General features: G+C 39.2%; 1 protein-coding gene across 1 annotated transcript in view; it reads left to right on the plus strand.

Annotated features, from left to right (window-relative positions):
* The window catches only part of Atxn10 (ataxin 10), a 134,890-nt gene that overhangs the window by 40,289 nt on the left and 69,693 nt on the right, over positions 1-24,908 (plus strand). Inside the window, exons 6-9 of the mRNA XM_038341729.2 lie at positions 1,298-1,378; positions 7,311-7,476; positions 14,942-15,050; positions 16,549-16,718. Coding sequence (XP_038197657.1) covers positions 1,298-1,378; positions 7,311-7,476; positions 14,942-15,050; positions 16,549-16,718 — 526 coding nt within the window. The remainder of the gene's footprint in view (positions 1-1,297; positions 1,379-7,310; positions 7,477-14,941; positions 15,051-16,548; positions 16,719-24,908) is intronic.

The following is a 24,908-nucleotide window of genomic DNA, read 5'->3' on the forward strand; positions in this document are numbered from 1 at the left end:
CACTTGATAAATTGCCTAAATTAATATGAATACTATTGACATTTTTAATTATTATTCATTATTGTTAGAAATATTTAAATCTAAGTAGTGATTGGCAATTTTAATGATCTGTAGAAAAAATAGAATACTTGTTTAGATTTTTTTTTCCAGAGATAGTGGTGTGGGGGGGGCACAGGGCTTTGTGTCGGTAGTAGCCACTGAGCTTCTACCAGTGCTGAGTTTTACGTTTAGATAGAGGGCAGTGTGGTGGTAATTGGTGTGTGTCATTTGATTATCACACTCAATGACATTATTTGTTAATGAGAGAGTAAATTGTGTATTAGTGTATTTGCTACTTTATAGTCCACCCTTATTACTATAACAGTATTTATAAACATCATATTCCATAATTCTTAAGTCTTACTGATATCTTCTCTTAGATAAAATTGAGAACTGATAATGGCATTCAATCTTTTTAGATGTCACAGAGGTACTTTGAAGAAATATGCTTATAATCTTTGCCTCAGGCTTCCATAGTCCTCTCTCTGTCCAGATGAGCACAGTGCTTGACAACGTGGATGTTTTCTTGGTAACTTGAGTACTTTTAAAGAGCGGAAAATCAAGCCAGGATTCATCACTGCATTGTCGGCATATCTTTAAATAACAATATGACATGTTCATTTTTCTGCCTTGTCTTACAGCTTCTGACTAAAATCGTGTGTTATGTTTTCTGTCTAGATCTGAAATTGTAGCTAAATTTCATGTTCCTGTTCATAGTTGAAAAGCTTGGATAAAAGCTGAAGTAGATTTGCTTTTCTATTTGAACCAAATGAATTATTTTCATAAAATTTCACATGGAAAATTGGAGAAAATAATACTTCAAGGATAACCCCCACCTTATTACTACCAAAAAAAAATTTGTGAACCTCCTAAAACAGAAAATTACAGTAAAGTTAGGGCTTTAGAGATGGCTCAGGGGTTAAGAGTGCTTGTTGCTCTTACAGAGGACCTGGATTCAGTCCCCAACACCCACGACGTGGCTCACCACACAGTCTGTAACTCCAGTTCCAGAGGATACATCACCTTCTTCTGGCTTCTGTCTTAGGCATACATGTAGGTGTACCACATGTATTCAGCAAGTACATACTTACAAGCAAAATGACCATATGTATACAAATAATATTTTTAAAAGACTATAATAAAAAAGTTCAATGAAGTGAAAGGCTTTTCTTTTATGTGAGATGTGTTTATAAAGTAGGTAAGGACATGCATGTTTTACTGTATGTAGTAACCAAATTTCCCTTTCTTTTCCCCATAGGTTCTTGATTATTTCAGACCACTTTCTGAAAAGCCCGGAGTTGGTGGAAGCCATGTATTCCAAACTCAGCGATCAGGAAAGGTAACCCCAAGCCTGGGTGGTTTTGACTCTTTAGCATTCCATATAGTGTCCTGTAGTCTGTACTGAAAGCTGTGTGGTTTCTCATTGGCAAAGGCCTCCAAGTACATGTGTCTGTGCAGTGCTGGTTTTACATTGCTTGCTTAACATCACAGCACAGCCACAACAGGCAGTGATTTTTATAGGGTTATTGAATTCAGTTTGATGCCATTTACTTAGTAAAATACTGCATGTTTTGAAGAAATATAAACAAAACTTTTAAGGACAAAATTTTATAATAGTTTATTCAAGTACACATTATAGTTGTATGTTTGGGATGTGCTTACTTGTTCATATAACTAGTTCGATTATTTTGAATATATATTGTTGGCTTATGATTTTCTAGTAATTAATTCACATAAAATAGTGTGTCTTTATTAGAGAGGAAGAACATTTACAAGGCCTATTCACACTCAACCTAGTAGGTAGTAGAGGGTAATCCAAGTAATATGCTTCCTACCACTGAAGTCAGGATGGTAAAATAATACTCTGTGTATGCATGAAGGCTTCAAACACCATAGCACAGAGGACAGGGACATGCAGGTCATGTCTCTTTAAAGAAGAGAGCAAGCTGGTTTTATAGATGTGGTGCTGTTTGTCTCTGACATTGATGGCATCCACAGAATAGTTAGACATCATGATCAGTTATTGCCTGCTAGCTCCAGAAATGAATGAAGAGGGTCTACCAGACTCTTGAGAGAAGTCTTCACATTGACTTAGGTTGTACTGGAGGTATGTCGGGTGGTTTGTATCTTGAGTGGCAGTATGGCCCCAGCCACATTGTTAGCTATAGTAAGTTTTGTTTTTCAAAACAGAGCAATCAAAAGTATTCTGGCCCAGGATTTGTTTGTGTTTTTCATGCCCTCAGAATTGCACATGTGAACATGGATATACTTTATCTGTACTAACACATGTTTTCAATATATATAACCATGTAGTATTAAAATATGGCCTAAATGTAGGAAGTTGTACTACTTTCTACAGATGAAAGAATTACATTTTACCACCAATTAGGGCTAAAAGCAAATTTTTGTTCCTTGAGTCATTTCAGTAAGTGAATTCTGACTGCCTGTGGTAGTTTTTGTATGTGTTTGGGGAACAGTAAAATATTTTGTTTTGGTTGAGATAAAAAAGATGCTTATGAGAGAACAGTGTGAGAGAGCACTGGGCAGAAAGGACAGGATTGGACTTTGTTTTAGCAACAAAAATTTTTGTCTCAACCAATACATTTTTATTATATATTTTATAGTCCTAGGGGTCAAACCTAGAGTCTCATGTATGATTTGGCAAATGCTCTGCCACATAGTTACATCATATAGCCCAACCAACAAATATTTCCAGTGAATACACTGGAGAATTAACCTGCCTGTGGGGATTATGCCTCATTGGTGAGCATGAGATAAAGTATGAACTGCTCTGATGGTGTTGCTGCGAATCCGAGAGGAGCAATTATTAGTTGGAATCCTTCTGTAGTCACAGTGCTGTGGAATCTGGATTCTCAGGCTTACTTGGGAGTGAGCCCTTTATGGTGATTGACTCCAGCCATTGAAGGGTGGCTGTGTATATTGTTTTTGCCCATGCTGATATGGAGAGGTTCATGTTGGGGAGAAGCTGCTGTGAGGGTCTCGGGTTCTGGGTGAAGTGGAAGCTTGGTACCCTTTGCCTCTTAATGGGGAAGATAGAGTATATTCTTTAGAAGTTTGCTTTGGCAGGTCAGTAGGACTAAAATAAGAGTTTTTCTCAGCAGGTTTATGTGATGAGTAAATTTTTCTCCTGTGCATGGAGAATCCTTAGGAGAATAAAGGAGACAGTGATTCCCAGATTCTGTGAGTCAGATAAGGAACCACACGTGAGAGCACCAGAGGGACATAGAAGAATCCTTTGAGGTGTCGGACTGTGTCTCCAGGCCCCTGCGTTAGAATATCAGACTGTCCACATTTTAAAATATGTTTGTGGATCAGTTAATAAAACAGGCACTGTACGAAGTGTCTGCTGGTGGCTCCTGGGGCATGATGGTGAACTGTGAGCACACTCCCTGCCTAGTGGAGTGGTACGGCCAATAACTGTGCATATGTGAAAGTCCTCTCTTCATCTGCGCTTTCTTGTCATTGTTACGGGTTTCACTCCTTTACCTAGGGGCTGACAGTCCATTGGGAGCAGATTATTTTGTGAGAGAATTTTTAATTCACATGTAATCAGTTTGTTTGGTATGATTCATTAATAATGAGAGCCAATATTATTCACTTTCTGGTCCCTGTTCTTGCTGAGCCCGTGTAATTGTTAGGTAGAGAAGGCTGCTCTTTAGAGGGAGTGTGCACAGTGCTCAGTTCTAATGTATGTATGTAGCACAGGAACAAAGGCTGTTGCTATTTGGGTGGCTCACTTATTTAACCTTTTTAGAGCCCTGTTTCATCTATGCAAAGGGATAGTAATAGTCACTTGATGGAATTATGATAACTACCTAAATAGATGATATATTAAGGTCTCAGTGTTTGCGTAGTTAGTAGTCAGTAAATGTGGGGGGAATGCGCCTTTGTTACGATGTTGCCTAAGCTGGTCTCAGACTGCATTGGCCTCTCAAAACCTGGCATTAGAGACTAAGATTGCAAAGCATATGCCCCTATACCCAGCTATGAATTTCCATTTCTGCTTATGGCTTCTATGGTTAGTACTGTGCTGCAACCATAGCTCCCTCCTCCTTTGGAGGCTGTGGCTTTTCTCCTAATTGTATCTCTGGAAAGCAGTGGTTAGACAATCACTGAGAATACAAAGACAAATGCCTGATGAAGGTAAGGTTTATTCTGGCTCACAGTTTTAGAAGTTTGAGCCTGTAGTTTAACTTCTGGGCCACTGTGAGGCTTAGGAGCACGTTGGGGAGTAAAGTGGCTCACTTCCTGATGGGCCTTCAAAGGCATGCCTTCACTGATCTACTTCCTCCACCCAGGCCTATCTCCTAAAATTCTCCCATCTCCTAAAATAACGTTACTGTCTAGGGACCAAGACTATGTGGTAAAATGGTGTTTGTATAAGTGTGTGAGAGCATGCCTGTGCACTTGTGCATATGTGTGCACTTTGGGGTGTCTTCCTCTATTACTTTCCAGCTTCTTTCCATCCATCCATCCATCCATCCATCCATCCATCCATCCATCCATCCATCCATCCCTCCATAGGTAGGGTCTTTCACTGAACATGAAATTTTTTATTTTTGGCTATCCAGCAGGCTCCCAAGATCTGCTTATTTCTGCTTCTCCCATCCCCCACCTTGGGGCTATGGGCACACAAGGGCATGGCTAGGTTTTATGTGGGTGTTAGGAATTAAAGCTCAGCTTCTCTTGCTTTCATAGCAAATGCTCGTATACGCATTAAATTGTTTCCCCAGTTCTGTTCTGAGGTGTCACTATGTGAATTGCGTGGGGATATCTCTATTCTTTTCTTTTCTTTTCCTTTCCTTTCCTTTCCTTTCCTTTCCTTTCCTTTCCTTTCCTTTCCTTTCCTTTCCTTTCCTTTTCTTGTTTTTTCTTTTTTTAGCCAATAGAAAATCTTTATTAGCTGGAGCTGGTCAGTGACAACAGCGGGTGTTTGGGATCCCAGTGTAGCCCCAAGCCTTTCTTAGGGTGAGCTTTTAAGCACAAAAGCTATGTCCTGAGTTGACACACTTCAGTTAACAAGAACAGTTAGCCAAAAGTGGAACTACAGAAGCCAAAAACCAAGGTTAGTACATTTTTTTAGATGCTCCCAGAACTATGGTAATTGATGCATTAGGTCTCTGTCTTCATTTTGGCGCGTAATACTGTCTTTGTGCTGAGTTTTATGGCTTGAATGGTACTTCCATCATGGAGTCAGTTGTGCTAAGGTCTGGGGGCCTCTTACAATTGAAGTGTAATATGGAAGCCTTTTTATCTTTTTTAATACATTGCCTTACCTAGGTGGAACCTTGAACTTCTAGGGCTCCTTCTGCCCTGTCAGTCTTCGAAATGCTGGGATAATAGCCACCATCCCCAGCTCAAGTAATTTTTTAAAGAAATTTATTAGATTTAAAAAGAAAATATCAATCCAAGTCTCCACTTCCTCCCCTCCTCCCACTCCCTCTCCTCCTCCCACTCCCTCCACACATCCTCCCACCCCACCCCCATCCAGTCCTCAGAGAGGGCAAGGCACATTGCTTTGTGAAAGGTCCAAGGCCCTTCTCACTTTATCCAGGCTGAGCAAGGTATACATCCAAAGAGAATAGGATTCCAAAAAGCCAGCACATGCAGTAGGGATAAATCCTGGTGCCACTGCCAGTGGCCCCTCAGTCTGCCCCAGGCATGCAACTGTCAACCACATTCAGAGGGACTAGTTTGGTCCTATGCTTGTTCCTTCCCAGTCCACCTGGAGTTGGTGCACTCCTATTACCTCAGGTAGACTGTTTCAGTGGGTGAACCCGTCATGGTCTTGACCTCTTTGCTCATATTCTTACTCCACTCTTCAACTGGACTTTGGGAGCTCAGTCCAGAGCTCTGCTGCAGTTCTCTGCCTCTCTTTCCATCAGTTGCTGGGTGAAGGTTCCTTTACGTCCTCTCAGTATTGGAGCAAGCTGTCTGTGGGGATATTTTATATTCAGCTGTGACTTGGGCATTGTGTTTTCTAGGTTAGGGATCTGAGTGAGACTCTGTAGTGTAATGCTTACTGAGGTTATACTCAGCTGTGATTCTGCTTAACTTATTAAAGTGCAGAGGTTTGTCAATAGCATTTATTGCCTCTACTTGATTAGCGTGCTGTTCTGGGTAATACCATTTTCAGCCTTTGTAGCATATAGTATTCAACAGATCACACTTTTGGAGAAGTTCAAATCTAAATTGAAAACTTGGTAGAGATGCCAGTCTTTGAATTTAAATTTTAGATATTTTATTTCTTGCACTAGAATGCTCATAAAACACTCTTTCCCCCTCTTACCTTCATTCTTGGTCCTCATTAAAAACTTTTCAGGGTTGCATGTATGTGACTTTACCAACCGTAGTCTGTCCTGTGTCACTTTAAATATAACTAAATAGGTATTTTTTTTGCTATAGAAAATTTCACTAAGTTTTTTGTATGTTCATTATTTAAAACAACAACAACAGAAATCATAATTTTGAGAGAGAGTATGTACATGTTTAGTCACAAGTGAATTAAAAATGGTCATGTCAATCAGGTGATGGTGGCGCGTGCCTTTAATCCCAGCACTCAGAAGGCAGAGGCAGGTGGATCTCTGTGAGTTCGAGGCCAGCCTGGTCTACAAGAGCTAGTTTCAGGACAGGCTCCAAAGCTACAGAGAAACCTTGTCAAAACAAAACAAAACCAAAAAACGCCAAAACAAACAAAAAAAGAAATGGTCATGTCAGATAGTGACTTAGACAAAATCATTTACACATGTGCGCACATATGCATGTGTATGTATGATGTTTGTATATGGGAGAGTGGGTGCCTGCTGAATTACAGATATTTGATATTTTATACTAACATCTTTAATGTAAAATTAATATTATTATGAAGATTAAATGTGATAGTGTGTATAATGCATAGATTGGTGTTAGCTACTTCACTTTGCTACTATTATTTTGTGAATGTATTCATAAACGTTAAATTCACAACCTTTTTGAAATGTTGAATTATCTCAATCTTTAAAGTAATGGATATAAAAAGTGTATTGTATAGTTCTTGCTGCTATTAAGTCACATAGAAGAAACTAAACATTTCTTCCAAATCAGGCAGTTTATAATTAGTTTTATTAATAAAAGTTTTTCTAGCTAGATATTAAAATAAAGTTAAAAATTTTTTTAAATGAAAGTAACTCTTAAAATGTCCTCTGGAAGTCATTCTTGGTCTCATACAGCCTAAGTGTTACATACTGATGCAGAACTCTTTTATTTTACAGGGTTGCACTGTTAGACATTATGATAGCCAAGCTAGTGGGTGACGAGCAGCTGACAAAGGATGACATCTCTATATTTTTGCGCCATGCCGAGTTGATTGCAAATTCATTTGTGGATCAGTGTAGGAATGTGCTAAAGTTGATCTCGGAGCCTCACACAGAGGATAAGGTAAGGAGACAGATTTCATAGCCCTGGAAGGGGAGAACAGACAGGTTTTTAGTTCAGTCAAGTCCTCTATGAGGTTTTTTTTTCTTAAAAGGTTTTAAAGATTTGTTTTTATTTATGTGTGTGTTTTGTGTAAATGTGTGCCACATATGGGTGGGTACCTGTGGAGGCCAAAAGAAGGTATCAGATCCCCCAGAACTAGAATTCCAGGTGAATATAGACTGTCTTATCTGAGTGTTGGGAACTGAACTTGGGCCCTCTGGGAGAACTTTTCATTGATGACCCACCTCTCCAACCCCTCTTGAAAAGTTGAACTGTGCTCCTTGAGTGATAGGTGGTTTTAATAGAAGTTGAACTGTGCTCCTTGAGTGATAGGTGGTTTTAATAGAGAACTTAGAAACATAGATGAGGGGAAAACAGTGCTCTGACTTTTTCCAGAACAAGTTAGTGAAGTAGATCATAACACACAGACGTGTTAAAGACACATAGATGAATTTTATGCCATTTATTTGTCAATTCCACAGTGGTCATTTAACATACACTCATAATTGGACAGGGTCATCCCTGTAATTAGACATGTAGATTGTCTCTGCGTCTCCTCACTGTAAACAGTGCTGTAGTTCAACTTTGTGTGTCCACACTCTCTTGCTGCTCTTGCAAAGGACCTGAGTTGGGTTCCCAACACCCACTTGGCAGTTCACAACCATCTGTAACTTCATTCTAGGAGATTTAATACCCTTTTTTGGCCTTTGAGGGCACCAGGCATGCATGTGGTATACATAATAGACTGATAAAATACTCATACACATAAAACAAAAATAGAGCTTTTAAAATAAAATCCTAAAACAATAACAACAACCTTTTAATAAAGGTTTCTGAGCTGTTGTTTGAAAAGTTATTCCCCTTACCCAGGCTAGGGGCTCACCCACCCCACCCATCCTGGTTAACCATCTCATATTCTCCTTTGCTAACCCTTTCTCTACTAAAGGCTAAGCTAGTTGGCAATAATTCTAGCCCTGCCCTTTCACTGGAGAACCTCTGCTTGTTCCTATTTCTTTACCCTTCTCTTTGAGTTAAAGTCAGAATTGTTTTCTCTTGGAAACTGCTCCGTAGCAAAATAAAAGCACTTCTGGAACAGCATGAAAGATGCCCCCAAAATAGCATGAGAGCAGGTGGATTAAGATAGACTAGGATGCTATTTTTGTGAGACTTAGTAGTGGGCTAGACTCCTGGATAATGATAGAGAACGGGTCATATTAGCTGGGGTTTACATCAGGGGTGAGAGTAGTTCCACAGGGACACAGGGAACTTTGTGAAATGTTATTCATAGCTGTGTACTTTGACAAACTCTGTTTTGTATGCTTAAGGGTGTATGTTGTGTATACACCGTAACTCAATGAAGTGGATTTTAAATATAGTTTTAGAAAAGATAATAGATCACTTGTGTCCTGGTAAGAGTGATCAAGAAAGGAGTGGTTGATGCTAGAATGCTGTTGACAGTAGCTTGAGACAAGGTGGGAGACATTCACACAGCATGAAATGGTGTGCAGAGAAGCAGAAAATAGATTCTGGAGAGTGGGTGATCATGGGAGATTCTTTTTTTTTTTTCTTTTTTTTTTTTTTTTTTTTTGGTTTTTCGAGACAGGGTTTCTCTGTAGCTTTGAAGCCTATCCTGGAACTAGCTCTTGTAGACCAGGCTGGTCTCGAACTCACAGAGATCCGCCTGCCTCTGCCTCCCGAGTGCTGGGATTAAAGGCGTGCGCCACCACCGCCCGGCTCATGGGAGATTCTTGATTTCCAGTGTGACTGAAGTCACGTTTGTGAAGGTTTGGCCGTGAGAGTGCACTGCCCTCCTTGTACTTGGATTTAAGGCCACTTGGCTGTTGCCTTCATGTTGACAGCAGTTCTCTTCCCATGAAAGACAGGAGGAAGTCTCAGAATCGATTTACCTTTCTGGAGATGGGTGCTTCTGTTCCCAGCAGGGGGAGCACTGAGGTTTGCTTTAAAAAGTAATGGCATCAGTCCATGAGCTGGGATTCCAGACTGAACACAGAGGTTGACACATGAGCCTTAATCTCTCTCTGCTTCCTGACTGAGGACCAGCTGCTCCACTCATTGTCTTGCTGCCACAGCTGCTTTTGTCAGCACTGTTTACTGGCCACGATGGAGCGAACCCTCCAAGTGTGAGCCAAAATAAACCCCTCCTTTAGTAACTTTTACTAGGTACTTTGTCCCAGCCTTGAGAAAAGCCACATATATATTTATCAATAATACTATGTTATATATGCTATTTACTATAACATATAAGTTGCTTTTATATAATATATAATCACATATTAGTATATAATCGTGTACACATATATATTTATGCATAATGCATGATTATATGTGTAATATATAATAAATATATGAAAAAGTAATTTTTTAGGAAACAGTAAAAAATTGAATATTTATTAAAGCACAACTGACTTTAAATTGTCCACAAGAACTGTGTGTTTAAAAGTTTTTAGCATTGTAGTGAGATATACCTGCACTTCCTTCCCTCCCTCTGTCGCATGCATGGGAGTGTGTGTAGTGATGGGCTGTGGGCGGGCTTCCTGCCGCCCTGCTCCCGGCCACCGGCTAGCTTATGCCCCAAAATAATTACACGGAAACTGTATTCTTTTAAATACTGCCTGGCTCATTATTTTCAGCCTCTTACTCAAATCTTGACTAACCCATATCTAATAATCTGTGTAACACCACGAGCGGTGTCTTACCGGGAAAGATTCAACATGTCTGTCCTGGTGGCTGGTTCCATCACATCTGGCATCTCTCAGAGGAGAGGCACGGCAGTCTGGCTCACTTAAGAGAGGCGTGGCATCTGACTGAGCCATCTACCTCACTTCCTTCTTCCTGTTCTGTTTACTCCACCCACCTAAGGGCTGGCCAAGGCAGTTTCTTTATTAAAACAGAAGACCCTCCCACATCAAGTGTGCAGGTGTATATATCCATGGATGTGCTTGAAGAAGCCAGAACAGGATGTCAGGTGTCTTCCTTTATTGCCTCCACCTTACTGTCTTAAACAAGGTCCTTATTGAACTGGTAGCTTGTATTTTTCTTCAACTATTTTCTGTAAGGGAGAAGGAAATAAGCTAATTTGCATGTATCATACTTTGATACATACTTTGAGATAGAAATGGAGATAAAAAGGTACAGTAGGCTTGAAAAAGACCCTTGAGCCAGTATTCCAACATACCATATTCTCAAGTTTTATTCTGGAACTGGTTGATGCTAACTTCTAACAGTCTGCTGTTCATAACTTTATGGGCTGGCTGTTGCTTGGTTGTCAGGTTCATCATGGAAGTTAGTGAGTGCTGCATATCAGGGCTCTGCATTCATCTCCTCCAGCCACTGACCAGCAAGCCAGCACTGGTTTACTACAAGAACAAGATATTTAATAAAATTAATAAAGTTCTCAAAAGACTGTGATTGAAAATAGTTATGCTCATAGAAGTTCTTTGGCCTGTGGAGTTTGAAAATACTGAGGCTTCCTTCATATGCCTCCTTACAGAAGTAGTTGCATGTTAAGGTGGCCGTGCTCATCTTTTGATGTACTCTATGTACTGATTTCCAGGTTTGGGTACCTGTTTAGTCCATTTTGGTATAGTTTAGGGTTGAGTTTACTGAGTCTCAGTTACATGTCCTGAGCATCACCTTTCCTTTGACAGATTTATATTTCCTGATTCCTGTACACTTTGAGACTTACCATTAGTTGGAGGGGTTTTTATTCATTTACTCCTTCTAACCCCAAATTAAGCAACTTTTTGCACTAGCAAATAATATGAGTAAGAATGGTATTTTTGATTGCACAAACTGGTAAAGATCATATTTTTGCACTTTGCTCATGCTTCACTTTTCTATAAACAATTCTTTAGCTGATGTCCATGAAACAGAGTTAAGTTTCTGGTTTGCCCATCCCCTACTTCTTTTCTACAGAGCTCTGTGTGTGTGTGTGTGTGTGTGTGTGTGTTGTTGTTGTTGTTGTGCTAAGGCTTTCCTTGTGCATTCACACCTTAAGTTGCATCTCCTTTTCACAATGTTGTATGTACTCTGTGCTTTTTTTTTTTTTAAAGAAATTGAGGCTTTAAAAAAATTTGCAAATTTTTTTTTTGGTGGTTTTTTAAAGCAAGGTTTCTCTGTGTAGCTCTAACTGTCCTGGATCTCACTATGTAGACCAAGCTGGCCTTGGATTAACAGAGATCTACCTGCCTCTGCCTCCCGAGTGCTGGGATTAAAGGCATGTACCACCTACGCCAGGCAAAGCACTTACCTATTAATTTATTTATTTGGTGTTGTAAGGTATGGTGTGTGTGTGTGTTTGTGTAAGTGTGGAGTTCACAGGACAACTTTGGGAAATTGATTGTGGAATATTAGTTTAAGATGTATTATGTTCATTTATGCTGCGGAACATTTATTTATTTATTTATTTTTGGTTTTTCGAGACAGGGTTTCTCTGTAGAGTTTGGAGCCTGTCCTGGAACTAGCTTTTTGTAGCACAGGCTGGCCTCGAACTCCAGAGATCCGCTTGCCTCTGCCTCCCAAGTGCTGGGATTAAAGATGTGCGCCACCACCACCCGGCTGCTGTGGAACATTTATTTAATGATGCACAAATGTGTTGAATTCTTTTATGCTGCACTTGTTTAACTCTGTAAAGCTGTATTACTTTGCCTTTCTAAAACACCTGATTGGTCTAATAAAGAGCTGAATGACCAATAACTAGGCAGGATAGAGAAACAGGTCAGGCTGCCAGGCAGAGAGAATAAGTAGGAGGTGAAATCTAGGCTTGAGAAGAGCAAAGAACGAGAAAAGGATCAGAGAGAAGAGGATGCCCGGGGCCATACACACACACAGCCAGCCACTGAGTAAGAAGGTAAGACAGATATATAGAATAAAGAAAGATAAAAAGCCTATAGGTAAAACATAGTTAAAGAGAAACGGAATAATTTAAATTAGAAAAGATGGCTAGAAGCAAGCCAAGCTAAGGCTGGGTATTCATAAGTAAGAATGAGTTTCTGTGTATTTATTTGGGAACTGGGTGGTGGTGGGCTCCCAAAGAGTAAAAAACAAAAACAAAAAACATTTACAACTTGCCGGGTGGTGGTGGCGCACGCCTTTAATCCCAGCACTCGGGAGGCAGAGGCAGGCGGATCTCTGAGTTCGAGGCCAGCCTGGTCTACAAGAGCTAGCTACAGGACAGGCTCTAGAAACTACAGGGAAACCCTGTCTCGAAAAACCATTAAAAAAAAAAAAAAAACAAAAAAAACAAAACATTTACAACTTCCCTACTTCCAATATTCTAATTTCAGAGTTTGAGGTTTAGGTGCAAGCACATTTATCTGCCTAGCCCCCTCACTGGCCCTGCTATGTTTTTCAAAGGTTGAACAAGGTTTCACTATTAGACAGTTTTTTTCTTTTCTCCTGGAATCTGTGTTAGTGACCAAAAGGAGGTCGGCTTAACCCCACCTAACATATTCCCGATATTCATTAAATATCTTTTATTAAAAAAAAATCAGCATTAGCTGGATGGTGGTGACAGCACATACCTTTAATCCAAGCACTTGGGAGGCAGAGGCAGGTAGAGTTTGTGAGTTTGAGGCCAGCCTGATCTACAGAGTAAGTTCTGGGACAGTCAGGGCTACACAGAGAAACGCTGTCTTAAAAAACTAAAGTAAACAAACAGAATAAAGCCAACATTGCTTTGGTGTATCACTTAAAAATTGCTCTTTTAATGACTTGCAAAGATTGCTCAGTGGTTACAGCCTATACTACTTTTTTAGAGGACCTTTTGAATTCTCAGCACACACACACTGGGTAGCTCACAGCTGCTTCTAACTCAGTGCTTCTAGGCTTTTGTGGTCACCTATACACACCCACACCACACACATACGCTACATAATTAAAGGTTAAAAATTTATTGTCTTAAAACTAAGAGTGAGATGGGGCAGGGGTGATAGCTCAGGCAGTGAAGTGCTTACACATAAGCGTGGGACCTGAGTTTGATCTCCAGAACACACGTAAAAAAGCCAAGTGTGCTCTTGTAATTCCCACTTTGAGGAGAAAGAAACAGGCAAAGCACTAGTACTCATGATCCCCAACAGCTGCTCTAGTCAGTGAGAAAGAGACCTCTTCTGGTCTCCCTGGGAACCCATTCTCATGTGCACAAACACACGCATAAAATTAAAAATAAAATACATCTTTTTAAAAATTTGCAAAGTGTTGTAGCAGCCTTCTAGTAGATTTTAATGTATATACTCTTGACCCAGCATTTGGATTTTTAAGAATGTATAAACCCACATTTACTTGTTCAGAACTGCAGATATTTGTACAAGAATGTTCAATATAGCATTATTTGTGAAGGGTTTTAATAAATTGTATGTATACAGAAAACAAACAAAATAAAAGCAGCCTTTACATGTTGAGTCAACCTGCTGTTTCTCCAGTAGACTTGTCACCTAGAGGCGATAGATAGTCTGGGCTGTCACCACTTAGCAGAGAGAGTGCTTAAGCATTGCGGAGCTAATGGATTTACCCCTGATACTGACTTCAGACTTAGACTCTAATCTTTTTATATCCCTCTTAGCCTTTTATTAGCACGTGTAAGCTTTGAAATACAGACCCAAGGCATTAAAGTTTGTTATTTCTTGATATTATTTTGAGATTTGTAGAAAACAAGACTTACCTTAAATTTTTCTAATGTCTATGAAGAGTAGTAGTATTACAAAGAATTTTTGTTTTGAAGAATTTTATCTTCATGACCTAAATTTATAGGTGCTACTGTGTTTTGTCAAATAATATATACTTGAAAAAGTGTGGTTTAAAATATATAAAAATTACAACTCTGAAAAATATATTGGAATATTGGGATGCCATAGAATTGGCACATGGGAATTTCCTGGTTGTGCCTCTGTTTCATATAAACTATTTATATGAGTAACTGTGAGCTAGCATTTTCAAATAATAATACTATCTTTTCCACCTTACCAATACAGGCTTAGATTTACCCGGGACTAATGTAAGTTCTTAAAACTAGTGTTTTTTTAGACCTTAGGACATTATAGGGCTTTTGTAGACAAGAAGTTAATGTGTTTAATGGAATGTTTGTATCTTTAAAGTGTAACTTTCATACTGAGAGTGCTTTTAAAAAAGTATTTGCATAAGCGTTATGTGTAGGTTGTACTTTGGAACATTTATCCCACTGTTGGAAGGTATTTTTGCTTCAGTAAGAGCTTTTCTACTCCTTTCTCCAAGAAAGACATGGAGTCTTACCCTCTTGATGCACCTGTTAGTGATTATTCAGAACATTTGGACACTTGTGTTTCTCTGCAGATGTGTCGCATGGTACTTGTTACAGCATTTCATCCTCTTGTTATCTATAACAATCAAAGTTAAAACTCTGATTCCTAGCAAGGTTTCCTTATCTTTATAGGAAGCACTGGCTACTATTCGGCTTCTGGACGTCTTATGTGAAATGACATCTCACACTGAGCTTCTTGGTTACCTACAAGTTTTTCCTGATCTGATGGAACGAGTGATTGGTGAGTGAAACAGCAGACTTAGTATTTTTAGTTAAGAAATCCTTGACATGCTCTATGCTCTAAATCCAAAGCTTGTGTTTATTCTTATTCTTGGTGCTTTCAATTGAGATTCTTTGAAATTTTTCCTTGACTAGAATTGTGGTATAATGCTAACAGCTCAAGTTGCTTAAACTGGGGCTGCATTGCTGTTCCTTCTCTGCTGTGGAGTGTGGGTTCTCCTTAGTAGTATGGTGACTGACTAGTCAGGCCCCTCTGCAGATACCTGCAGTATCACCTTATGGGAATGTTTTTGATGAAACTGATCATGGAGATTTGCAAATGATAAGTTTTATTATACCATAAATTTTATTTATAAAATCTGGTAATTTGTTTTCCTTAATTATACTTCCCAAAACAAAGAATAGTGTTTTACTCAGGTTAGAGATTTAATCTTGTAACAAGAGTAACAGTTAATAATTAGGAAACCAGTATTTGAAGCATTACTGTCTTTACTCAAAAGCTGTTTGCAAATTAAGCCCTTTAGAACCTCATTCATGTAGATACCCAAATCTATGTTTTGCTTGTCACTGTTCAGTATTTTACTTAAAAGAAAAAAAAAAGGTACTTTGTCTAGATGTCAATATAGAAGAAAGATGTCTTTGTATCTAAAAGTGTAACTGAACTAGCAGTGGTCTGTAGAAGACATGTAATTCCATTCCAGAGTTCTAGTTTGAATGTAGTACTTTATAATTACTTTATAATCAGAATAAATAACCAAACTGGGAATCATGAAGCTAGGGTCAGTGTGGATTGCCATCCTATCTCTGCCATGTTACTACTTCTCTAAGTCTGATTACTTCGTGTAAAAGTGTGAAAGTGATGGCTGTATTTAATAGGTTTGCTCAGAAGGTTAAATGAAATAATATGGGAAAATGGATAACTCCTGGAATTCTATTTTCATAGGCTTCTTGCGAGTGTTCATAGAATATAGCAGTATTATTTCCTGTGATTATAGCTAATGTCAGTCCATGACTGAGGCTGATTATTTGCCATTGAGAAAGCTGTAAGTAATTACCAAAACCTCTTATAATTTACATTTAACCTGACTAGCTATCACATTTGATTTTGTATAAATAAATTGGAATTGAAAATCATTTTATAAGAAAAAGCTTGCAACATTTTAGTTAACTTTCCTTTGTGGATAAATAGAAATTCCAAGTGAAACTAATTGTTAAAACCAGCCTCCTTCAAACTGGAACCTAAAAAAATTAATGCAGAAGCAAAGAAGCTGTCTGGTTATTGTTACTGCTGTTGTATTTCTGGTGGCTCTGAAGATGAACTGAAGCCTCATGCACTCTAGGCAGGTGATCAGCTACTGTGCTGGACCCCACACGCCAGTCATTATTGAGGGAGTATTAGGTGCTTTATCTACTTCATTTTAGTCCACTGTGTTTGCTTATGAAAAACTTAGATACTGTGTATTTTCTTATGGAAAATGAACTTTATTCTTTTGCTCTAGATGTTTTACGTGTGATTCACGTAGTTGGAAAAGATACCACGAACATCTTCAGTCCCTCTGACTCTCTAAAAGCAGAGGGTGACATCGAACACATGACTGAAGGGTTTAAATCTCATCTCATTCGACTCATTGGAAATCTGTGTTACAAGAATAAAGAAAACCAGGACAAAGTAAGATTATTTCTTAATGTGTCACATATAACTTTGTTTAGACTATACTGTTTAGAATTTAGAATGCCTTCACTCAGCAGGGGAGTGAAATCTTATGTGAGTTCTTAGAAAATTAATTGAAAAGAATGTCTATGGTTAATGTGTAACATAAAATAGTATGTTACTTCCTTTTCCTACAAATAAGCACAATATATCATACTTGTAATTTTTTGCTTTTTATTTTAGTGGTGTGTGTTAAATGTGTAAGTGTGAAACAGTGTAGGTGCGCGCACATGAAGTCGGCTCTCTCCTTTCACCATCCACTCCAGAAATCAAGTGTAGGTTAGAGGCTCTGCAACAAGTGATTTTTTTTATCTACTGATCCTTCTGGCTGGTCCTGTATGTCACATTTTTGCTTTATGGTATGTATTTTTATATATTTTTGCATTGTCTTTGTCCTGAATGTATCTGAGACATTCTCCTTTCTTGTAAATTATCAGTGTTTGTCTGAGGTCTGTTTATTTAAGCACTCTATTATGATATAGGGAACAGTCAATAAAATAAAAACAAAACCAGCCAGGCTTGGAGGCAGGTGGATCTCTATGAATTCCAGGCTATCCTATTCTGTATAGCAATTTCCTGGCTGCCAGAGTTACATATTAAGATGTGGTCTCCAAAACAATGAAGAAAAGCAACAGACAAATGACTTTAATTAGTTTGGAAATTTTTCTAGTAATAGACATTTCAGAAACATGGAGCCAGGTGTGGTGAGACACACCTGTTATCCCTGCCACAGGGAAGACCAAACAGATGGAATTACTACTTCAAGGCCAGCCTAGGCTACATAGCAAGACTGTCTTAAAAAGAATAAAACAAAAAAGCTGGCATTATTGTTAGAAAAAAATCCTTCATTTGTGCATCCTACAATTATGGGTGAATAGTGTCCTATCCTGAGTCTTTAAAACTAAGTGTTCTGAATGGATATGTATTTAGCTTCTGGAAATATGAGAGACTGCCTTTAGAACCTCTTGTGTTCTGTCTTTTGTACTGAACGTTGCAGAGCCTTTGATACTGAAAACATAACAATATTGATGAAAGAGTGGCATTTATTCTTCACAATGAATTAATACCCACCCTCCATTCCCCAGATAGTCTTTGTTTAGTAGCCTTAGCTGTCCTGGAACTTGCTATTTAAACCAAGCTGGCATTGAACTCACAGAGATCTGCTTTTCTCCGCCTCCTGAGCACTGAGATTAAAGATGTACCACCATGCCCAGCTGGAACTAGAGGTTCTTTGTCTTATGGGAATTTACTTTGGGCAGTGTTTGTTTTGCTTATTTAAATATGAAGTCTTCTGTAGGTTATATTTTCTAAGACATATGTAAAAGTTCTTGTTATTGTATGCATATTTCCAAGTGTCATTCTACTATAATCCTATAGAGGCATCTATTTCTCCATCTGGTTGACTCTTTCCAGTCCACGTGACTGCTTTGAACAGTAACATATGATAGGCATAAACTTGTATCATTTGTGGCATAGTCTTTAATTTGCACCCTTTTTAGAAACTAGTTATGAGGAAGTGTTGACTCCATGAGACCACCTTCCTGTGACTTGGTGAAACCATGTAGAGAAGTCTTGGAAGCTGAGATGCAGAGAGTGGAGCTAGTCGAGAAGCACCTTGGTACCAGAAAAGTTTGCAAAAGCCACCTTGCAAGTATATGTAGCCTTGGTTCTTTATGTGACAGGTGATCGATGCAAAGCCTTTTCTTAATTATGGATGACAGCACTGTAAGAAAAAGTGAAGTTAGAAAAAATTTGTATAGGTTTTCCTTCTGTTAATAGTGTAGGTTGCTCCTGTTGGCCTTACATAGTTATAAACTGTATGAAGACAGTCTTGTGAAGACATCCAAATTGACACAGATTCATAGATTCTGGAGTGAAATTGGTACTAGAAGAAGGGAATGAGACAACATGTGACTTACAGAAAATCTGCGTATTTTCTAGCTTGGTGGCGGGGGTGGGAGGAGAGAGCAAGGCTAGCAAAATGTCTCAGTGGGTAAAGGCACTTGCCACCAAACCTGATAGCCTGAGTTCAATCCTCTGGTCTGGCAGGCTCCAAGCAGGTAAGCTGTGGACAAAATAGTTACTGAAATCTGAGTTGTCAGTCTGCCAAGTTTATGTTTAAGTCAGTAAAATATTAAGTGTTCACTAAAACAAAAAGCAAAGATATAGCACTCTGTAGAGGAAAATAATATAATTAAGAGTTTCTATAGAACGGGTTATACAGTGTCTAGGAGAACTGTCACTCAAGAGAAGCTGATGCAAATCACAGAGATGCTGCCAAGGATTTTAAAGGGGCACTTCTAAGAGCGGATAGACAATAGTGCACAGAGAATAAGACACTTTACCTGTCTCTTTAGGAACATAACAGAGGGACGTTCCTTGTGTTAGTGATTGTTTTGCTGCTGATTTGGAGTGACTGCTCACAGGAACACGCTGTAGTGATCCTTAGGCTCGTGGGTAGCTCACAGAGTCAGGAGCAGGTTGTACCCTAAGAAGCCTGGAGTGTACCCAAGTGCTGTGTGGAGGACCCTGGGGCCCCCAGGAAGTTGCTGTGTGTTCTCTAGGAGAGCAAACACTTCAGAGAGCATGAAGGATTCATTTCTTTGAGTGTGAGAATGCCTCTCTATCCCAGTGTCTTTCCTGTGCTAACAAAGGCTCAAACCTGAAAGCATTACCTCTAGGGGACCCCCCCCCACATACTTTGTTTTTTTATGTTCTGGAAGCTTTTATATTCTTGTAACTCAATCCTGTTTCCAGTTGGATAGTGAAAATTATTTTCCTAGCTTATTAATTCTGCAAGGGATAAAGTTCAGTATCTTTCTAAAACCTTTATTACAGTTCTGGGGAAGTGGATGTTTGGGGGATATAGTTCTATATATGTTAGTCACTAATTCCCAGGGTGTTGTTTAGGTGGTTGGTTTGTCTTCTATGCAAATTGGGGCCTACAGATAAATTTGGCTTTTTATTTCCAAGACTAAAAAAAAGATCCAGGGTTGGGGGGAATTTGTGTAATTTCACTAACAGAAAAAAGGAGTGGATGATTTGTTTAGTGTCTGTGTTGCTGCATCATGTCTTCTTATGGGTATTGTCAGCTTTGACCTTTGCAGCAACCTTGAAAAGCAGGTTTTGCTAGGGATGCGAAAGGAGAAGCTGTTCAGCGGTGTATTGGCAGAACCCAGAGTAAAACTTAAATTTGTTCTCCTGTGGATTCTCAGGTCTGTACTTGGTCTCCTGCACTCTACTGTCTCTGATTTTGGAATTCTGGTACAGTTTGGCAGGAACGGTTTAGACTTCCTGAAGATCTTCAGCCCATAGGCCATCAATTAGACCCTTTCAGCTCCTTCTGTGTTCACTTATGAAACGCCTGTGTACTTTTGTCTCTGTTTCTTATTCATTCCTCCGTCAACTGTGAATATCCCTAATCTTCAGGGGCCTTTCTTTGATTGATGGAAATTTGTTTCCTGGGAAGTTTTCATCCTAGGAATGTTGTGAGAAGTCCTTTCTGGGGGAGACAACTATCCCCTTCCTACAAACTCCCATGATTCTACCCGAGTTCACTCTGGCGAACCGGTGAGTCTCGAGGCTTACTTTGGGTGAGAGTACTAGTAAGAGGGAGGAGATTCCAAAGCAGTAGCCAAGAAATCCTTCACCTAGTGTGGGTAATGGAGTCCCCATAGCCTTGTAGATGGAGTTCCTTGGCTTTCCCAGCCTATATGTTCTAGCGTCTCCAGAAGCTACTTACAATTAGGGCAGAATTTTATTCAAATGGATAGGGGATACAGGAGGGAGTAGAATTCTCCTTTTCTGCTGGTAGGGAAGTCTTCTTCCCCCTAGTGACCTCTAGTTAGGGCTTTTGCAAGCAGGCACAGCTTATGAAAAATACAATTGTTTTGCTTAGAGGACTGTGTTCTTTAAGGACATCCAGGGGTCTTGCCTCTGATCCAATAAGTTATTCACAATAGAATCTTTCACAGAATCTTTGTGCATGGTGTTAGTTCCTCAGAAGCCTTAGCAGAGATGTTTTCAGCTCTACTGTATTTTTGCTTGTCCTGTAACTCCATTCATAGTAATGTGATGTCCAATAGCTGGCTAAGGCACTCCTTCTGTTGCCTTTTGAGTTTTCTGTTTTTTTGTATCTTCATTGGGTAACTAGAGCCTGTGACTTCTATGTTTAAAAATAAAAAAGATTGACAGAAAATTTGTTGCCGTCAATTTCTAAATGGAGAAACTAAGGCTCAAGGAGATTTCAGTGTGATTTAATTCAGCTGAGATTTATTGAATACAGACTTGGAGCTGTGTGTTCTAGAGATGCCACTGATATTTGTAAGTGGCAAACACACATGTACTAGTATTTCTTACCCAACAGTTCTGTTGCAGAGGCCTGCTAGAGAGGATCAGAAGGGTGACTTTATATTGTGGGGTGGCCAACCCAGAATGGTTCTTTCTGCCCAGAGCTTGGCTTCCAAGTTGTGGAGGTATTAGAATGGGAGACATCTTTCTTTGTATTTGCACTTTTGGACAACCTGCTCAGAAATTTATTGAACCCAGTGCGTTTGCAAGTCTTGAGCTGATCCTTCTGTGGAGCTGGTGGGCTGCTTCTGGAACTGTCCTTACTGAGACGTGACAGAGATGCTCCTAATCCTGCAGATGTCTCCTTTTACTGTCTTTTTGTGTTCCACGTACAACATCTTTGCTACAGCTGTAATGATTAGTTTACTTTTAAACCTCTGTGGACTAGATGGAGAATGATTCTGTTTTGGTTTCTATTATAAGAAGCACATGGATATTGATGTTGTAAACACAAAGAAACCGGTTATTCTTTGCCTTCTTTGTTAGAATATGGAATGTATAGCTTATCCTTTTTCTTCCCCATTCTTTTGCTTTTCACTGTTGTTGTTACTGCTCTAAGTAAATGCCTTGTTTGAAGAAAAAAAGCTTTTATTTCTTAAAGCTAAATGTGTTATTTGAAATATCTGGGAGGATAACCAGTTTATCTACTTTCTCCCCGCCCTCCCCCCAATGGAAACTTATTGACTAAAGTATATACACTTGTTGGTTGTCAGGTGCATTCTGCTCAAGGCTCCCTGGCAGTTCTGATTAGTTCTTCTTCCTTTCCTTCCCCCTCCTCTTTGTAGAGATTCCCAGCCTTGGTGTTGGAGCCTGGTTGGAGCCTGTGTTTGTGCACACAAAACTTTCATTGCAGTCCATCTGAAGAGGTTCTGTGTGTGAGGAAGGTGCAGCTCATGACTCCTGTCCAGAACCGTCTTCTAGGAAATTGGTTCTTAAACATCTGTGACCATAAAACACATTTGTCTTTTTTTTTTTTTTTGCTCGTTGTATTATGCCTTTAAATTTTTTACCTGATGATCAGTATGCATTCAATTAAATGAATGAAAATTCTTAAATGGGAAAGTTTACCTTTTGTGATCTATAATTTTGTAATTAAAAATTCCTATTACTATACAGTGTGACAGATTTCCTAGTGTTTTCATATATACATGCTATTTTACTTTGCTTATACTTATCCCCTGTTCCCATTGTCTACTCCATCTCTGTATTCCTCTTAGTGATTTCTGTCTTCCTCCACTGATTCTTTTAAGTTGTGTTCTCCCCATTATATTTTCTTTTTTAGGTCCTCATGATCAAACACAGGGCCTTGTGTATGGTAGGGAAACCCTCTACCACTGAGCTATACAACATAAGTTGGCCTATGACAATTTATCTCAAAAATATTTGTTGTAGGGACTGGAAAGAGATGGCTTGGCAGTTGAGGGTATACTACTCTTGTAGAAGACCCATGTTAGGTGGCTCACATCTGTCTGCAGCTCCAGTTCTAGGGGATTTGACATTCCCCTTTGACCTCGGCACCTTCACTCTCATGCATATACCTCTACCCACACATGCATATAATTAAAAATAAATTAAAAAGCTGTTGTATGTTCACTACAACAATTATCGAGTGTAGTTTTAGCTTCTGTTTTCTGGCTCTAAGGGTCATTTATAAACAAAGACTAGACAAAAAAACCAACTTTGTACATGAAAGTTAAAATTCCTTTAAATTCTGGGACAAATTTTGAAAGTCTTTTATGTTTGAGATACATTTGTTTGTTTAGTTAGTCTGTATGTATTTGGGGCATGTCTGTCACTGTGCGTGTGTGGAGATTGTCCTTCTACAGTATAGGTCCTGAGGAGTGAATTCAGATTGCCAGGCTTGGTGACAACCAAATTTACCCACTGAGCTATCTTTCCAGCTCTATTTGTATTTAAATACATTCTGACGTAATGTAACTGCCTTTTTATATTGTTCAGTTTTTTTTAGTGTCTTTTTGTATGTAGCATGGTAAGTCTTTCAGTTTCTCATGTCCAGAGCAGGCAGGCCGTCTGGCCAGTCCTCTATGATTCCCTTCTGTGTAACATGATTTCAAGCAGGGTATTTGCTTAGTGAATCATGAAACTGGAGACAAATATATGGCTGTTTGGGTGTCCCGATTGTTTCATTGACACTGATTTTCTTAGAGTTAGTAACTACTCGTTGTCTATCAGTGCTGACTGGTTCTTTGTAAAGAAATAAAGTCTTGATTAGTGTGTGCTAGTGTCTTCCATTGAGCTGCTGTAGCACAGGCCAGGGTGCTGGAGTCCTTCCTTACTGTCTGCCACGAGAAGGGTCACTTTCTGTACTCTTGCCCTGTACTAGCATGGGACTTCCCAACCTCTTTTCTCATCCACGTGTCCTTATGTTGCTCTTCAGAGCTCCTGGTCACAAACTTTATAAATTTTTTGTAAATTTAGGTCAGCAGGAAGCATGTTCTACTCCACTGTGCCCTCTCTTGGTGGTTTTGCTCTTCTTCCTACTCTGCATATGGAATTGGCTTCTGTGTGTGGATATATCATACACATGCTTATTTTGCTTTTATTTGTCTATGGTATGTATAGATTAGCTACCAGCCAAAGAGATACATGGAAAATTTGATTTTTGCCCTCTTTTACCTTAACAGGCTAGATCTGTCTGTTTCTAGCTATATTGCCATCCCCACACCTCTTTTCCTGAGTTCTGCTTCTTAATCACTCTCTTACAAAAACTTTTCTTCTGTGTCTTCTGCATAATATTGCTGAGAAATGTATTGTACCTAGTCTTTCCATGGATCTTGAGCTGATCATTCTATATGGGTGATGGGTTGCTGAACTGCAAAAGCATCCAGACATCATCATCAAGTCATGATAATGCGTTTGTCCATCTTCTCAGGGCTCAGTTCTTTGCCAGTCTGTTCCTGGCTTTTTGGAGCTACAGAGTAAGCTGTTCTGCTGCTGTTGTCTTTTGGTCATTAAAACAGGCAGTGGGCTTGCAGTAGTACAGACATGGCTATAATTACGTAAACACAGACTGGCTTCCTAGTCAACCATATACTAACTGTAACTCTTTCAGTTCTGCTCTCAGCTTCTTGATTCAATATGGAGACAGCTATATTTTCCTGTAAGTTGAATCCTCCGGACCCCACAGGAAAATATATCTAACAAACTACCTAGACTCTCCATTTTACCTGAGCCTCTCTTTCAGGCCATTGTTGAATAGATACAGTATATTTCATTATTTCCTAACAATATGCTTTAAAAATGTTACTACATTTATTTCTATGTGTGGTGTGTGTGTGTGTGTGTGTGTGTGTGTGTGCGCGCGCGCTTGTTGTAGTGTGAGTGTGGAAGTCAGAACAGCTTGTAAAAGAGTTGTTTTTCTTCTTCCGTTATATGGGTTCTGGGTTTCGAACTTAGTTAGGTTCTTAGGTTTGGCGGCAAGTTCTTTTACCCACTGAGCCATGTTGCTCCCCCCCCCATATGTATTTAAGTAGAAATTTGTAAATAAATGTCATACATAGGAATTTACTATGTGTAAAGTAATCTTGATATCCTTGTCTTTCTAGGTGGGGATTGTTTAAGGAAGTAGTGAAAGCATGTAAGAACTTTCTTTAGGACAAGAATACTTTTTTCTTGTCAGGTTTACTACAAATGCTTTTTTAGTTGATTTTTTTTCTCTTGGTATTATCCATTAAAAAGATGAAGTATTCTCTGTCTAAAATGTATTCTCGAACAGTTCTGAGGGTATGGAGGGATTCCCTTCCCCCTTATTTGTTTATTTAATGTGTGCCTGTGTGG

The sequence above is a fragment of the Arvicola amphibius genome, chromosome 9 (assembly GCF_903992535.2).
Source record: "Arvicola amphibius chromosome 9, mArvAmp1.2, whole genome shotgun sequence".
Lineage (NCBI taxonomy): Eukaryota > Metazoa > Chordata > Mammalia > Rodentia > Cricetidae > Arvicola > Arvicola amphibius.